This window comes from Saimiri boliviensis, chromosome 2 (genome assembly GCF_048565385.1).
Source record: "Saimiri boliviensis isolate mSaiBol1 chromosome 2, mSaiBol1.pri, whole genome shotgun sequence".
Taxonomy (NCBI): domain Eukaryota; kingdom Metazoa; phylum Chordata; class Mammalia; order Primates; family Cebidae; genus Saimiri; species Saimiri boliviensis.
Genome location: NC_133450.1, coordinates 47029538 through 47046416, shown reverse-complemented (window position 1 = coordinate 47046416; position 16879 = coordinate 47029538). Strand labels below are relative to the sequence as shown.

At 53.2% G+C, this 16879-nt stretch overlaps 2 protein-coding genes across 8 annotated transcripts in view; one reads left to right on the top strand and one right to left on the bottom strand.

The window, feature by feature from the left end:
- Nucleotides 1-70: 70 nt before the first annotated feature.
- On the top strand, nucleotides 71-9202 carry AP1G2 (adaptor related protein complex 1 subunit gamma 2). 3 transcript variants are annotated; one of them, XM_010335030.3, is made up of 22 exons: nucleotides 71-314; nucleotides 729-933; nucleotides 1359-1483; nucleotides 1626-1767; nucleotides 1884-1980; nucleotides 2154-2230; nucleotides 2345-2440; nucleotides 2854-2934; nucleotides 3740-3838; nucleotides 4013-4068; nucleotides 4235-4348; nucleotides 4530-4670; nucleotides 4747-4801; nucleotides 4879-5001; nucleotides 6099-6188; nucleotides 6273-6400; nucleotides 6621-6725; nucleotides 7042-7165; nucleotides 7246-7381; nucleotides 8355-8518; nucleotides 8732-8830; nucleotides 8921-9202. In XM_010335030.3, the coding sequence occupies exons 2-22, from the start codon at nucleotides 730-732 to the stop codon at nucleotides 9020-9022; spliced, it is 2358 nt and encodes a 785-aa protein (XP_010333332.1). In that variant the 5' UTR covers nucleotides 71-314; nucleotide 729; the 3' UTR covers nucleotides 9023-9202. The 3 variants fall into 3 exon arrangements, with proteins under 3 accessions (XP_010333332.1, XP_074249336.1, XP_074249337.1); XM_074393235.1 differs by lacking the exons at nucleotides 7246-7381; nucleotides 8355-8518; nucleotides 8732-8830; nucleotides 8921-9202 and having other exon boundaries at nucleotides 6914-7131; XM_074393236.1 differs by lacking the exons at nucleotides 71-314; nucleotides 729-933; nucleotides 1359-1483; nucleotides 1626-1767; nucleotides 2154-2230 and having other exon boundaries at nucleotides 1891-1980.
- The window catches only part of THTPA (thiamine triphosphatase), a 50694-nt gene continuing 41686 nt past the window's right edge, over nucleotides 7872-16879 (bottom strand). For 4 of the 5 annotated variants that reach the window (XM_074393239.1, XM_074393238.1, XM_074393237.1 and 1 more), the window contains 2 exons: nucleotides 12018-12569; nucleotides 7872-10051 (listed from right to left, as the gene is read on the bottom strand). In XM_074393239.1, coding sequence (XP_074249340.1) covers nucleotides 9906-10051; nucleotides 12018-12564 — 693 coding nt within the window. In that variant the 5' untranslated portion in view covers nucleotides 12565-12569 and the 3' untranslated portion in view covers nucleotides 7872-9905. Of the gene's footprint in view, nucleotides 10052-12017; nucleotides 12570-12975; nucleotides 13347-16879 lie in introns of those variants that run through there. The other variant, XM_010335028.3, reaches the window with a different exon arrangement.

The following is a 16879-nucleotide window of genomic DNA, read 5'->3' as shown; positions in this document are numbered from 1 at the left end:
ACTGTCATCTCCTTTTGGGTGCGATGGCTTCGAATCCAAGCTGAGGCCCTCCGGGTGGTGAGGACGTGCGAGGAGGCCTCTTGGGAGAACTCCAGGACTATCTCTCCGCCCCTCTGCGATAAGAGATCCTTTCCCTTAAGTCTAAAGCCTGAGGCCCGAGGTCAGAGGATTCTGGAAGGCTACAGTCGGCCCAGGAGGGCGGGGTCCCGTGGTGGAGGCGGGGAGAGGGAAGGACCGCATCCAGCACCAACCCCACTCGGCCCCGTACCAGGAAGCGCTGGGGGGCAGAGGAGCGGAGTTGAGACCGAAGCCAGGTGAGGGTGGCGTCCTGGGGAAGGCAAGCTGTCGCTGCCGCTGCCTGAGATGGGAATGGGGGGAGGAAGCTCGCGGAAGAAACAGCCGAGGGCCGTGGAAAGAAAGCAATCGGCTGAGTTAGCGATGGGGTACCAGGTAGGGAGGAAACCCGGGAGAGAGAGGTGGGGCTCAGGCGCATGCGCAATAGGAACGAGCGCGGCTGCGGTGTGGACGCATGCGTAGTGGGCTTCTCGGGCAGGAGGGTGGGCGCGGCATTTGGAGACCCACTTGGGGAAAGGTGAAATGCGGGGCGCAATTTTAGGGTACCTGTGGGACCGGGGCTCTTAGGGTCTTGACACAGGACAGGCCTGGTCCGAAAGCCCAGGCACACCCGGCCAGAGAGTGTTTCTCCACTCCCGGGCTTTGCTCGTCAGGATGGTGGTGCCGTCGCTGAAGCTTCAGGACCTCATCGAAGAGATTCGCGGGGCCAGGACTCAGGCCCAGGAGCGGGAGGTGATCCAAAAGGAGTGCGCCCACATTCGGGCGTCCTTCCGCGACGGGGACCCAATGCTCAGGCACCGGCAGCTGGCCAAACTGCTCTACGTCCACATGTTGGGCTACCCCGCCCACTTTGGACAGGTATCGGCCAGGAATACTTCCCTTCTGAGCTTGAGAAGGCTAGTGGGGCAGTCTCAGACGCCCTCACCTGTTTAAGCCCTGTTTTTTGTTTGTTTGTTTGTTTGTTTTTTCATTCATTGTACATTTTTTGAGTCTCACAGCCTGCGCTGCAAACCACATCTGGCCTGAGCCCTTCATTCTCTGGCCAGCCTGGTTTAGGGCAGGCACCTCCTCCACTCCTCTCCCCTCCCATCCTCCTCAACTCCTAGTTCCTCCTACCCACTAACACCTGAATCTCCTAAGCTTCTCCTCTTTTTGAAGGGATGGTGATGAGATACGATGCCCCACAGGTTAATCTGGTTTTAAAGAGGAAGATGGAACAGGGATGTGAGTGTCTCTGGTTTCACCCCTGCCTCTTCCTGGTCTGCCCCCTTCTCCATACATAGATGGAGTGCCTGAAACTGATCGCCTCCTCCAGATTCACAGACAAGAGGGTGGGCTACCTGGGGGCTATGCTTCTATTGGATGAGAGGCACGATGCCCACCTGCTCATTACCAACAGCATCAAGAAGTGAGAGGGTTCTGGCAATCACTTGGAATCAGGGAGATGGGAGAGTGGGGACCTTGGAAATCCTGGGGGACTGCCTGTTGTGGGTATTGAAAAGGACTGATTTTCTCAGAGACCTGACTGACCGTCCTCCCAAACCCTGCAGTGACCTGAGCCAGGGGATTCAGCCAGTACAAGGCCTGGCCCTGTGCACTTTGAGCACCATGGGCTCTGCTGAGATGTGCCGAGACCTGGCCACAGAGGTGGAGAAACTGCTTCTGCAGCCCAGCCCCTACGTGCGCAAGAAGGTGAGACGGCGGGACTCTTGGCACTTGCTCCTCCAAATACTGCCCACTGTGTGCCATATAGTAGAGGTGTAGGGTTCCATCCCCTCTGACCTGTCTGAGGGCCCTGACCTCTGCAGGCTATTCTGACTGCCGTGCACATGATCCGGAAGGTCCCCGAACTCTCCAACGTCTTCCTCCCACCCTGTGCCAAACTGCTTCACGAGCGCCACCATGGTAAGGCTGTGGGGCTCCCCATCCTTTGCTTCAGCTCTATGGGCAAAAGAATTGAAAATTGGATGGGGACACCAGCCTATAGGAGAAGGGTAGCCCACACACACACAGGCACACACGCAGTAGACTCTCTTGCCCCTGGCCCCCACCGTTCACTTCCCCGACCCTGACCCCAGGCATCCTGCTGGGCACCATCACGCTGATCACGGAGCTCTGCGAACGAAGCCCTGAAGCCCTCAGGCACTTCCGAAAGGTGGGCTGGTGAAGGGGCAGGCCCTGGGCCTGGAAGAGAGGGTCAGTGGGGAAGGAGTGGGACTATAGCTGGAGAGGATTAGGAAGAATGCCCAAAGTCATGCCCTCCCTCCAGGTGGTACCCCAGCTGGCACAGATTCTCCGGACTCTGGTGACAACGGGATGCTCCACAGAACACAGCATATCTGGAGTCAGCGACCCCTTCCTGCAGGTGGGGTGACTTTTCACTGCTGTATCCCTGGAACAGAGGCCGTAGCAGTAAGACCATGGCCAGTGGTCTCCTCCCAGAGGACACTAGTTCTGTCAGTGTCCTGGGCAGCAGAGTAGCAGGCACAGAATTGCCTGGGTCATCCCAGGACCTGTGAGGGAAGAGGAGATGCCTAGAAGTCAGAAAATACAGTCTGGTAACAATTTTTTTTTTAAGCCCGTCCTAAACTCCCCTGGCCTGACATACCTCTGTTCCCCTCCCAGGACCAAGGGACCTGTGGAGGTGAGGGACAGGGAGGCTCTAGAGAGCGAGCTGGACCCTCACAGTGCCCTCCTCCACGTTGGAGTTTTCTCTTCAGCCATGTGACTCCTTATCCTATGAACTCCTCCACCTTTCAACTTTCAACCCAACCTCAGGTCCAGATACTTCGTCTGCTTCGGATCCTGGGCCGGAATCATGAGGAGAGCAGTGAGACCATGAATGACTTGCTGGCCCAGGTGGGGGCTGGGAAGAGGGCACTGATTAGCTGTGTTGCTTAGAGACTCCACCAGCCCTGGGTACCCATCACATGACTCCTCGCTGTGCAGTGGCCGTATAATCGCCACTCCATCTCCTCTAGACAGTGAACTCCATGAAAAAGGGACACTGTTTTAGTGCTATTGCCCCAGAGCCCAGGCTGGCTCTGGCATATAGTGGAGGCTCAGGGAACTTTGTTGGATGGTTGAAGGATGGAGAGATGACATGGTGATGTCCTTCAAGAGACCTGAGGATTAGTTGGGCTTGTTGGCATGTGTCTGTAGTCCCAGCTACTCAGGAGGCTGAGACAGGAGGATCACCTGAGCCTGGGAGGTCAAGGCTGCAGTGAGCTGTGATTATGCCATTGCACTCCAGCCTGGGCGGCAGAGTGAGACCCTGTCTCAGAAAAACAGAGACCTGGCCAGGCATGGTGGCTTATGCTTGTAATCTCAGCAGTTTGGGAGGCTGAGGTGGACGGATCACAAGGTCAGGAGATCAAGAACGTCCTGGCTAACATGGTGAAACCACATCTCTACTAAAAATATGAAAGATTAACTGGGGCTAATGGTGGTGTGCGCCTGTAGTCCCAGCTACTCGGGAGGCTGAGGCAAGAGAATCCCTTGAACCCAGGAGGCAGAGGTTGCAGTGAGCCAAGATCACGCCACTGCTCTGCAGCCTGGGCGACAGAACAAGACTTAATTCTCAAAAAACAAACAAACAAGCAAACAAAAAACGGAGACCTGAGGAGGGCCCTGAGCAGATACATCTCCTCTCTCATCCACTCAGGTAGCCACTAACACAGACACCAGCCGAAATGCGGGGAATGCGGTTCTGTTTGAGACGGTACTCACCATCATGGACATCCGCTCTGCAGCTGGGCTACGGGTATTATTTCTTATGCCTCTCCCACCAGGGCCCCACCCACCACCTCACCCACACAGATCCTGCTTGCTGGTTTCTTCCTCCTAGCCCCATCATCCTGTGCCAGTGTGTTCCCACTCCTCAGTGGATGAGCAGGTTGCTCTTTTCCTGGCTAACCCCAACATCTGCCTCTCATAGGTTCTAGCTGTCAACATTCTTGGCCGTTTCCTACACAACAGTGACAGGAACATTAGGTAATAGTCCCAACTGTCTACCTAGGCTGTGCCACTGATCCCCTGGCCCTCTGTCCTTCCTTCAGAGCCTCCTGATCCACTTCTCCCTTACCCCTATACCCAGGACAGGACGGGGGGTGGGGGGCTGATGGCCGTGGTGTGATAGAGCCTCCCCCATCCTGACCAGGTATGTAGCCCTGACGTCACTGCTTCGGCTGGTGCAGTCTGATCATAGTGCTGTGCAGCGGCATCGGCCCACTGTGGTGGAATGTCTACAGGAAACTGACGCCTCCCTTAGCCGGTGAGCAGTGAGAGGGGACAGAAGGGCAGGGCAGAGGTTCCCAGTGCCTGGTGGCCAAGCTCCAAGCTAGCTTAGAGCAGCTGGAGTAAGGGGCCTAAGGGGGACAGATTCCTGGGGATGGCCTGAAGCATGGACCAGGATGACCTAGACTACCTGCATAGAAGCCTCTTTCTTCTGCCAGGAGGGCCCTGGAACTAAGCCTGGCTCTGGTAAATGGCTCCAATGTGCGAGCCATGATGCAAGAGCTGCAGGCCTTTCTGGAGTCCTGCCCTCCTGACCTACGGGCTGACTGTGCCTCAGGCATCCTGCTGGCTGCAGAGAGGTGAGGTGTCCGGTAGTCGAAGAGGGTAGAATCTGAGGGGGTCAGTACCAGGACTGATGAGCTGTATGTCCCCTAGGTTTGCTCCAACCAAACGCTGGCACATAGACACCATCCTGCATGTGCTGACGACGGTGAGGCAGGGCCCAAGGAGCTGGGCAGGAGCAGTCAGGGTTCACCACACTGACTTGGCCATGTCCACACCTTCCAGGCGGGCACCCACGTGCGGGATGATGCAGTGGCCAACCTGACTCGGCTGATTGGGGGGGCCCAGGAGCTACATGCCTACTCTGTGCGCCGCCTCTACAATGCCCTGGCAGAAGACATCTCCCAGGTACAATTCCCTCCTACCCAGGCCCAGGGCTGCCCAACCATTCCCTCGCCCATCCTGGGCTACCTCCTCCCTACACTAGATTCCAATTTTTCTCTCAAGTTGATAGCTACCTACATAGTGCAGAAGACATCCAAGCACAGAGCCCTGTGTTTAATGACACCTGGGCTTTTGTCCTGACTCTGATACCTCCTGGCTGTGTAACTACAGATGACTAACTTCCTTTAAGCTCCATGTACCCTGACTGCCTCTTAGAGCTGCCTTGAGATTAAAGCTCTTGTGTTTATGAGGTTTTATTATTACTTTGAATGCTGAACGAATTAACAGATGCCAGCTAGTATCTATATCCCCCTTTTTCATCTTAATTAAGTAGAGTGGGCAGAAAGCATCCACCCTTTCCACAAGGGAGCAACCCTCTTATATTTACATCCTTTGTGGTTTGGCCATGTAGTTCTGATGCTTGGCCACCAGAGGGCAGTGGGAGCCAGGTAACAAACTTCCCTTTCCCCACCCCTCCAACTCCCACCATCTCTGCACTGCCTAAAGGGATGTTGCCAGGTCTGGACGTGAGGAGGGGACCTCAGACACTGGCCCAGCAGTGTTTCTTTCTTTGTCTTGCTCTTTTTTTTTTTTTTTTTTAAATAGAGACGGGGTTGGCCGGGCGCGGTGGCTCAAGCTTGTAATCCCAGCACTTTGGGAGGCCAAGGCGGGTGGATCACGAGGTCGAGAGATCGAGACCATCCTGGTCAACATGGTGAAACCCCATCTCTACTAAAAATACAAAAAATTAGCTGGGCATGGTGGCACGTGCCTGTAATCCCAGCTACTCAGGAGGCTGAGGCAGGAGAATTGCCTGAACCCAGGAGGCGGAGGTTGCAGTGAGCCGAGAGCGCGCCATTGCACTCCAACCTGGGTAACAAGAGTGAAACTCCGTCTCAAAAAAAAAAAAAAAAAAAGAAAAATAGAGACGGGGTCTTGCTATTTTGTCCAGGCTGGTCTTGAACTCCTGGTCTCAAGCGATCTTCCCGCCTCAGCGTCCCAGAGTGCAGGGATTACAGCCACCAGGCCCAGCCAGCCCAGCAGTTTCTTATCCCATGTAGCAACCACTGGTGCAGGTGGCAGCCTGGTGCATTGGAGAGTATGGGGACCTCCTACTGCAGGGGAACTTCGAGGAGATTGAGCCCCTTCAGGTGAGACCTTATTGGGGGTACTGAGGAGGGACTCATCAGGGGTGCAGAACTTGCACCAGAGTCACTAACTATCCATGTCTGAAGGTGGAAGAAGAGGAAGTGCTGGCATTGCTGGAAAAGGTGCTGCAGTCCCATATGTCCCTGCCAGCCACCCGAGGATATGCCCTCACAGCCCTCATGAAGCTCAGCACCCGCCTCCGTGGGGACAACAAGTAAGAACGCATCCCCAGCCTCTTGAGAGATGGCTTTTCATTGGGCCCACCCATTTCTGAGTTTCTTTCCAGGCATACATACCCAGCCCTCCCTACCCTAGCCCTTAGGTTCTTGTTTTTGAGCCAAATCTGGGTATTTCCCTGCTCCATGGGCCTTTCCTTCCTGCCACATCCTGCAGTGGCACACTGCCATTGACACTTACACACTACACTGGCACAGCCGCATCCGCCAGGTGGTGTCCATCTACGGGAGCTGCTTGGACGTGGAGCTGCAGCAGCGGGCTGTGGAGTATGACACACTCTTCCGGAAGTACGACCACATGAGGTGCGTTCAGCACTGTGCTACAGTGTAGGACCTAAACCCCGGCCCAATCCCAAATACCCTTTTCTAGGGCCTCATCCTTTCCTGTGTTCTTCCACATCCACGGTGAGAGCTTCCCACCCACTGTTAATTGAAGCTGGCTTCCAACCCTCCTTGCTCATCTGAAAATCAGCAACAACGTGTCATTTTAGGAAATCAGAAGGCCACTTCTGAACCATATGCCCTGGGCTCTTCATGTTCCTAGTCCTCATCCTAGATGCCTCTTGTGAAAGACCCAGAGACCCCACAGAATGCACCCACTTGCATTCCATCCTCTCAGGGCTGCCATCCTGGAAAAAATGCCTCTTGTGGAACAAGGTGACCCTCAGGTTGATGAGGAAGTACAGGAAAGCAAAGCAGCAGCCCAGCTTTCAGAAGCAGCCCCAGCGCCCACAGAGTCCCAGGTGAGGAGGCTGGAAGCCCCGGGGTAGGAAGACAGCTGAGCTCCCATACCTAGCCCTGCCCCTTCTGTGCCTTTCCCCAGGCCTCACAGCTCCTGGATCTGCTAGATCTCCTGGATGGGGCTTCTGGGAATGCCCAGCATCCTCCCCTTCTGGACCCCTCTCCAGGAGGTGCCCTGGTACACCTGCTTGACCTTCCCTGTGCACCTCCACCCCCAGGTAAGCCTAAGCAAATGGGGGTATGTCTTAGAGAAGGTGGCTGGAAATGTGCTGCTTCTCCTCCTAAGCCAAGGGCTGAGGCTCATGGGCCCTGTTTCCTCCTGTGTGTCTCCCATCCTATCTCCATCTCAGGAGGTTAAAGAATGAAGTCAATCATGGTCACCCATGTCTTCCCATTATTCCAGACTTCTTCCCCTGGCCTGCAGGGCCCTGCTTCCTCCCCAGCCCTTCTTATACCACTTTCCCACTACCCACTCATTGCCCCCCTCTCAGCTCCTCACACCCTCCCACCCTTGGCATTTCATGTTTTTTTATACATGGAGTGTTCCTTCCCCAGCACATCAAATGACCAGCTCCTTCTCACTCTTCAGGCTTCAGCTAAAATGTCAGATGCCTTCCCTTACCACTGCTATTTAAGTTAGTTCTTCCCAGTTATTCTGGCATGACTTATTTCCTTCATAGGATCTATTATGGTCTGTAATTATCTTGCTTATTTTTTTTTTTTTCCTTTTTTTTTTTTTTCTGAGATGGAGTCTCACTGTGTCACCCAGGCTGGAGTACAGTGGCATGATCTCGGCTCACTGCAACCTCCACCTCTTGTGTTCAAGCTATTCTCGTTATCTCAGCCTCCCAAGTAGCTGGAACTACAGGCAGGAGCCACCACACCCAGTTAATTTTTATTTTTAGTAGAGACGGGGTTTTGCCATGTTGGCCAGGCTGGTCTCAAACTTCTGACCTCAGGTGATCCACCTGCCTCACCCTCCCAAAGTGCTGGGATTACAGGCGTGAGCCACTGGGCCTGGCTCTTGTTTCCCTCCCTCATTATAGTAAGCTCCAGCCTTATCTTGTCTTCTTTGTCACTAGCCTCTTAAGCAGTGCAGGGCCAATAAGTGTTCCCTCAATTTTTGTTGAATGAATGAACAAACATGTTCTCTCAAACCGGCACACTGAGCTGCCTGTCTCCTTACTCCAGCTCCCATCCCAGATCTCAAAGTGTTTGAGCGTGAGGGAGTACAGCTGAATCTGTCTTTCATTCGACCCTCTGAAAACCCTGCTTTGCTGTTAATCATCGTCACTGCCACCAACTCCTCAGAGAGTGATGTTACCCATTTCATCTGCCAGGCTGCTGTGCCCAAGGTTTGTAAAGATCAGGGTTCAGAGGTGGCCTGGGGACTCTAGGAGAAAAGGCCACTAAGTGGAGGTGGGTAGGTGGCAGTGTGAGATGGGAGTGAGTCATCTGGAGACCAACTTGGGGAGTTACAGGAAAAGGGTGTGCAGCCACTGGGTGTGGAGGGGCTGTCTGAGCCCCACCTACTACCATACTGTTTTCTGCTAAACTCCTGTATTCAGAGTCTCCAGCTGCAGCTGCAGGCCCCCAGTGGGAACACAGTTCCAGCTCGGGGTGGCCTTCCTATCACTCAGCTCTTCAGAATCCTCAATCCTAACAAGGTGAGCTTCAGGAGCCCCCCCACCAAGACAAGACCCAGGGATAGGAAAAGCTGTGGGTGCTAATCCTGGTCCCCGCTCTCCAATTCCTAGGCCCCCCTGCGGCTAAAGCTGCGCCTCACCTACAACCACTTTGGCCAGTCGGTGCAGGAGATTTTTGAGGTGAACAACTTGCCTGTGGAATCGTGGCAGTAACTGTCTTCACTCACAGCCTGAAATTGTCCTGTGTCCCAAACCCCAGGGGGCCCCAGCAGTTTGGAACCTACCCCTGAGGGCTACCAGCAGGTGGCGCTCTGGCTTTGCACTGCAAAAACGGGACCAGCCCTGTTCTCCCACAAATGAAGCCCAATAAAGCCTGAGAGGGGAGGAAAGCCATATTTAGGTATATTTGAAGTAGAAAGTGTGTATGAATAACAGCAAGGGAAGAGCCTTCTTACATAGGAGGTATGCATCTTCCCCGTCTCAACATGGGTTGAGGGGGGAGGTTGGTTCTTTCTACCCCTCTCCAGATCAGGGAACAAATTTGCCCCTAAACTTCCAGAGGAGGCACTCTACCCTCTGGGCCAGAGCTGGGCACAGTGGCAAAATCAGATCTGAATTTCTAGAGCTCTAACAAGGATTTCCCAACCATTTCCTCAACTTGCTTCTATTTCCCAAACCCCAAGGCAGGGAAATCCCTGCTGCCTCCCCTCATCTCTAACTCAGCTGTAAGGCGGTTTAGGAGCCGCTGGCAGAATCAATGGCATCGACCAAGGGAGGGGGGGTGGCAAGGGATTTTCCTGTGCTTAACTACTGATCACGGCTAAGTGGAAATCCTATAAACACGAGCGGAAATCAATGGAGGCTGCTTAGCGGCCAGGGGAGAGGGGCGGCCCACAGATTGCATCTGACGGATGAAGGAGAGGAAGCAGCCAGGGAGGGCTCAAGGAAGAGTAGCTTAGAATAGGGGAAAGAAACAGGCAGAGCTGGAGAGAGAGGAGTCACTGTCAGAAGGGACGCCGAGGGGAGAGGCACAGTCGGCCCAGGAGTGGACCCCGTTAGACCCAGAGTTCCCTTCCCCTTCTACGAAGTAACACCCCTAGCCCAAGCTGTTGTCAGGATGTCCAGTCCCCTGTGACCTCTCTCTGGAGCTGTTCACTTCTAGCAGGCGCCGATAGTCTTGAGGCCGGAAACGCTGTAGGTACACAATCAGCTTGGAAGGTGCTGTCTCCTGTGCTGGCACACCTACAGATGAAAGGACGAGGAGAGAAATGGACAGAGCCACAAGCGCTTTGACTCTGCTCCCTGCCCACCTAGCCAGGACCCCATGGATGTTTCCAAGGCCACACTGGGGTTCTGAATGTCACCCACCCAGCTTCTATAACCCACCAGTCCACTCCCTGCCTGCCTGTGGAAGTGGGACCTAAAAAAGCAACTTCAGGCAAGAGTGGGACTAGGAAGTCACACCTGAGCCTCTCCTCCAGCGAGAAATGGCGAAGAGGAACTCAGGTGCCATGAAGACGAAGGATGTCTCAACGCCAGCTCATTTCAGTTATTACCCCGTGCCCCAATCAAGATTAAAGCCCATCTAGGCAGGCCAAAGCTCATTAGCTTGGTAATGAAGCACATGCAGAGACGTACACATAGAAACCAGGGCTATAGAAAGAAGAGGCAGCTATAGCCATGGGGTGGGATTAACATAGAATTCTCACTTCTATGTAGTGAGGTGAGAATGGAACTGCCTACTACCAGTATCTGTTGTTAGTGCCTGGCAGTGTGCTGGGCACATAGTAAGGAACTCAGTGTGTTTACCGAGGAGGCTCAAACAGCACTGCAGGGCTGTTAGCAGGCCCCATGGGATGCACAAGTCCACAGTAGTATGGATGAACTGTCGACAGGGAATTATGCTTGGGAACAAATCTGCCAAATCCTACCCCACTGTCTCAAATATAATGTTATTGTCCTTTACGAAAAGCCAAAAGCACAAATTAAAAGAGGATCTAGCTAATTGTAAAAACAAAAGGACAGCAGATCAGTTGGACTTCCGGTGCAGTGTATCAGTCTCATCATCTAAAGGTCCTGAGTTCGAGCTTCTGAGAGGACAGCTTTTGTAAAAAGGCTTATTTTCCTTGTTTTGGAGGAGTGGCAACTGGGGGGAAAAAAAGACTGGGGGAAGGAAGAATCAAAGCAGGGAACTGAGAAATGAAAGTGAAGGAGACCTGGCTATAGGTATGAGACCTAAATGAGACAGATTGACTAGGATTTGACACATACAAGGACTAAATCCAAATTAGCTACTGTTAAAAGAGATTTCACAGAACTGTAAGCAAACTTAGAAAACTGCTAAAATAATTCCCATTACAAAATTAATCCAGGCCAGGCACGGAGGCTCACACCTATAATCCCAGCACTTTGGAAGGCTGAGGCAGGGCAAATTGCTTGAGTCCAGGAGTTCCAGACCAGCCTGGGCAAAACACCGGAAAACATCCTCTCACTTAAAAAAAAATTTTTTTGCCGGGCGCGGTGGCTCAAGCCTGTAATCCCAGCACTTTGGGAGGCCGAGGCGGGTGGATCACGAGGTCGAGAGATCGAGACCATCCTGGTCAACATAGTGAAACCCCGTCTCTACTAAAAATACAAAAAACTAGCTGGGCGTGGATGTGCCTGTAATCCCAGCTACTTAGGAGGCTGAGGCAGGAGAATTGCCTGAGCCCAGGAGGCGGAGGTTGTGGTGAGCCGAGATCGCGCCATTGCACTCCAGCCTGGGTAACAAGAGCGAAATTCCGTCTCAAAAAAAAAAAAAAAATTGGCCGGGCGCGGTGGCTCAAGCCTGTAATCCCAGCACTTTGGGAGGCCGAGGCAGGTGGATCACAAGGTCGAGAGATCGAGACCATCCTGGTCAACAAGGTGAAACCCCGTCTCTACTAAAAATACAAAAAGTTAGCTGGGCATGGTGGTGCGTGCCTGTAATCCCAGCTACTTAGGAGGCTGAGGCAGGAGAATTGCCTGAGCCCAGGAGGCGGAGGTTGCGGTGAGCCGAGATCGCGCCATTGCACTCCAGCCTGGGTAACGAGAGCGAAACTCCGTCTCATAAAAAAAAAAAAAAATTTTTTTTAATCCAGAGGCCCTCCCCCACTATATAGTCCAGTGGGTGCTTCCAAAAGAGGAAAGTGGGGAGCAGGAAAAGTACAAAAGGGCCTGTTTCCCTCACCAAGCATGCTGCTGAGCCTGTGGATCTTCTCTAGGGCAGCTGGTACTTCCGCCTCCTCATGCACCAGGGCCTCTACCTCACCCACAGCATAGCCAAAGTCCGCTGTATCCAAGTCCACCCTGAGCTGTGGCTCCTCTTCATCAGCTCCCAAGAGCACCAGCTTCCAAGCACTCCGCTTAGTCACAAAACTAGCTACTTCCTGCAGCCCCAGTGGACCCAGTACAGCAGCCACACCTCCAGTCCCCAGGTCTTCAGCCCCCAGCACCTTACAGAGCTGGGCCACAATTGCAGGTTCCGCCGTGACTTCCTTATACTCAGTGTGGGGTCCTAAGACACCTGCTGCTCCAGGACATTTGAGCTCCCATCCACTATCCTCTCGTTGTCGCAGCCAGTGGTCAGCCCGCATGAGGCTCAGCTCAGAGGTGTCATAGTAGGTGTCTTGGAAGGTGACCCGGTGCTCCAGGGTGCCCCCCAACTCCTGCAGCCTCTCCTCTGTGCCAGGCCCTGGAAGGAACTTCCGCTCCACCTCAATCACGCCCTGGGCCATGCTACCTGCAATTAGTTGAACAAACGTTTGCTGAGCTCCCGAGGATGCAAAGCCTGGTGCTCAGCCCCTGGGGCGGCAACTCATCACAGACGCCCTCCGGGGAAGAATTTATGAGGCACACACTGTCGCAGTAGTCTCTAGGGCTACTGCCCTTTTCTCCCAGCCTCGGTGACATTAACGTCCCGTTGGTGTTATTTTAAGTCTCTGACAGTGACAGGTCTCCAGTAAAATCCCTTCCACTGCCGATGATGTCCTCAATCCAAAGGGCCCCTAGAAAGCAGGACGGGTGGCGGATGTCTTTCCAACGCCCCCTTCTCTACACCTTGCCACCCAAGGAGGCCAGTGGCTCACGACCCGGGATGACCTGCCCTTTCCTGCTACAGTACCGGCCAGCGGAACCTCAAGTCTCACCTCAAAGCCCGAGAGTCTCCTCGCGGGACCTGGAGATGGGGAAGGAAGCCCACGCCATACACCCGCGAGGAATGCCGGGAGCAGTTCCTGATCGCGGACCTCTGCCGGACTCTCCGCGCGCCCGGCCGGTCCCAGCACCAGCGGCCATATTAGGCCCGTTGTGGCGGTGCCGAGGGCAGGCCAGGGCTTGAGAGATCCGCTATTATGGGAGGCTACAACCCCAGCGGTGGGCAGGGGAGCGAGGCCGCCTCCTTAAGCTCTGCTCCTCATTGTCGGCCCCGCAGGGTTCCGGGGGGTTGGAACAGGTCTCAGGCCTGAGGCTGAGACAGACACCCTGAGGCGCGGGTGCATGATGGGAGATGTAGTTCCAAAGGGAGACTTTGCCCTCCCGCCCCGCCCGTCGCTATAGTAACAGGAAAGCTGCAATTGGTGCTTCCCGCCCCGCCTGTCGCTATGGTAACAGGAAAGCTGCAATTGGTGCTTGTGGCACTATACCTAACAGGGCGGCGGGGAGAGTAGCGTGCAAGGAGCTCAAGCCCCATTCCCGTCTCCAACGCCTCCCCGCTGGACCCCCAACGCAGGCAGATGGCCCTGGAATACAAGCCACTCACGCTGTCCGGCAGGTATCTACTATAGCAGCCAGCTAAGTGCAGGCCAGTGGCAATGGTGGCGAAGTTGGGGGGAAGGGTGGCGGTAGCGCATAATTAAGTTTAGTTTAGCTACTCTGGAGTATTAGAGGGGATCTAATCCCTCCTGGCATGAACCTTTAGGGTAAGGGTAGATGAGAAACTTTCTGTCAGAGAATAAAGTGATATTTTGCCCGGGACTAAAGATGTGATGGGATTTCAACAGTCGGAGACCTAGATGGAGACAGGAATAGCCTAAGCAAAGGCCCAGAAACTGGAGAGCACCTGGGCGGTATGTAAGTAAAAGACCAGGCTAGACATCCAGTTGAGGAAAAGGTCTTGAGTGCTAGGCTAAGGAGTTTGTCCGAGTTTCCAGCGGTCCCTAAACAGTTTTTGTCGGGTGTAGAACTACTCATGTTCATTTAAAATACAGAAAGGCCGGTGCGGTGGCTCAGCCTGAAATCCCAGCACTTTGGGAGGTCAAGGCAGGCGAATCATCTGGGGCCAGGAGTTCGAGATCAACCTTGCCAATATGGAGAAACTTCGTCTCTAGTAAAAATGCAAAAACGAGCCTGGTGTGGTGGCGCACTGTGTTCCCAGCTACTAGGGAGGCTGAGGCATGAGAATTGCTTGAACCGGGGAGGCAGAGGTTGCAGTGAGCTGAGATGGCGGCACTGCACTCCAGCCTGGGCATCAGAACTAGACTCGATCTGTCCCCAAAAAAATAAAATACAGGAAGACATGGGGTTAGCCCTTTGAATGCTTTGGGAGATGAAATATTAATTCCTTCTTACTCCCTCTGAGGACTTAACCATAGTTCTGGTTATCTGGAGACTCTGTCTGTAAGTCTGACCTTCCCTGTGAGGAAGCTCTCTGAGGAACAGTGGCTCTTAACTCCTGAACTCCTTCCTATGATGGGTGAGAAGTACCATCTTCTCAACACTCGCCTTGTCACCAGTATGTTTCTGAAAACACATGACCCGTGGGAGGTATTATGGGGAGAAGGACACTGGTTTAAAGACATGGCATTGGCCAGGCATGGTGGCTGATGCCTGTAATCCCAGCACTTTGGGAGGCTAAGGCGGGGTCACCTGAGTATCATCTGAGGTCAAGAGTTTGAGACCAGCCTGACTAACAGGGAAAAATCCCGTCTCTACTAAAAATACAAAATTAGCCAGGTATGGTGGCGCACGCCTATATTCCCAGCTACTCAGGAGGCTGAGGCAGTAGAATAGCTTGAACCCAGGAGGCAGAGGTTGTGGTGAGGCAATATTGTACCATTGCACTCCAGCCTGGGCAACAAGAGCGAAACTCTGTCTCTAAATAAATAAAATAAAGACATGGCATTTTGGCCAGGTGCATTGGCTCACACCTGTAATCCTAGTGCTTTGGAGGCCAAGGCAGGAGGACACTTGAGGCCAGGAGTTTGAGACCAGCCTTGGCAACATAGCAACACCGTGTTTCTACCAAAAAAAAATATTTTTTTAAAAAAGATGGGGTTTCACCATTTTTTTTTTTTTGAGACAGAGTTTCGCTCTTGTTACCCAGGCTGGAGTGCAATGGTGTGATCTCGGCTCACCGCAACCTCCACCTCCTGGATTCAGGCAATTCTCCTGCCTCAGCCTCCTGAGTAGCTGGGATTACAGGCACATGCCACCATGCCCAGCTAATTTTTTGTATTTTTAGTAGAGACGGGGTTTCACCATGTTGACCAGGATGGTCTCGATCTCTCAACCTCCTGATCCACCTGCCTCGGCCTCCCAAAGTGCTGGGATTACAGGCTTGAGCCACTGTGCCCGGCCCCCCCAAAATTTTTTTTTAATTAGCCAGGTGTGATCCCAGCTGCTCAGGATGTTGAGTCAGGAGGATAGCTTGAGCCCAGGAGGTCGAGGCCAGTGCACTATGATCCTGCTACTGCCTGCACTCTAGCCTCAGCAACAGAGCAAAACCCTGTATATAAATAAATAAACAATTGGCATCTTGAACTCGGCATAGCTTAAGTGGACCCCTGGCCCCACTCCATGTTAAGCATCGTTAGTTAGGGAGGGAAGCAACCCCAGCTCCTATGGCCTGCTTTTCATCTATTTTTTGCTTTCCAGTTTTGTTAACCTGGGATGGAGACCTAATTTTTCCTGTTAGAAGGTCCAATACAGTGGGGTAAAGGCAGCAGTTTATTTGAATGGAAAGACCAGTTTTCGGAGCCAGACCAGGGGTTGACTCTCAGCTTCACTTTCTAGATGTATGGCCTTTGGCAAGCTACTCCACCTCCCTAAGCCTCTGCTGCTTTTTCCTTTTTTTTTTTTTTGAGATGGAGTTTCACTCTGTCACTCAGGCTAGAGTGCAATGGCGTGGTCTCAGCTCACTGCAACCTTCGATCCCCAGGTTCAAGCGATTCTTCCGCGTCAGCCTCCCAATTAGCTGGGACCACAGGTGCACCTCCACACTGGGCTGATTTTTTAGATGGAGTTTCGCTCTTGTTGCCCAGGCTGGAGTGCAATGGCACGATCTCAGCTCACCACAACCTCAGCCTCCCAGGTTCAAGCGACATCCCTGGCTCAGCCTCCCAAGTAGCTGGGATTATAGGCATGTGCCACCGCACCCAGTTAATTTTGTATTTTTAGTAGAGACGGGGTTTCTTCATGTTAGTCAGACTGGTTTTGAACTCTCAACCTCAGGTGATCTGCCCGCCTCGGCCTCCCAAAGTACTGGGATTACATGTGTGAGCCATAGTGCCCAGCCAGCCTCTGCTTTTTCATTTAGAAAATGTGCCCTGCCTCAGTTATCTGTGAGGATTCAGAAATAAACTGTCGGCCGGGCGCGGTGGCTCAAGCCTGTAATCCCAGCACTTTGGGAGGCCGAGGCGGGTGGATCACGAGGTCAAGAGATCGAGACCATCCTGGTCAACATGGTGAAACCCCGTCTCTACTAAAAATACAAAAAATTAGCTGGGCATGGTGGCACGTGCCTGTAATCCCAGCTACTCAGGAGGCTGAGGCAGGAGAATTGCCTGAACCCAGGAGGTGGAGGTTGCGGTGAGCCGAGATCGCGCCATTGCACTCCAGCCTGGGTGGCAAGAGCGAAACTCCGTCTCAAAAAACAAACAAACAAACAAAAAACAAAAAAAAACAAAAAAAAAAGAAATAAACTGTCACAGAGTATAAACTCCAAATGTTCATTTCTCCCTTTTTTTTTTTGAGACAGAGTCTTGCTCTGTCACCGAGGCTAGAGTGCAGTGGTGTGATCTCAGCTTACTGCAACGTCTGCCTCCTGGATTCAAG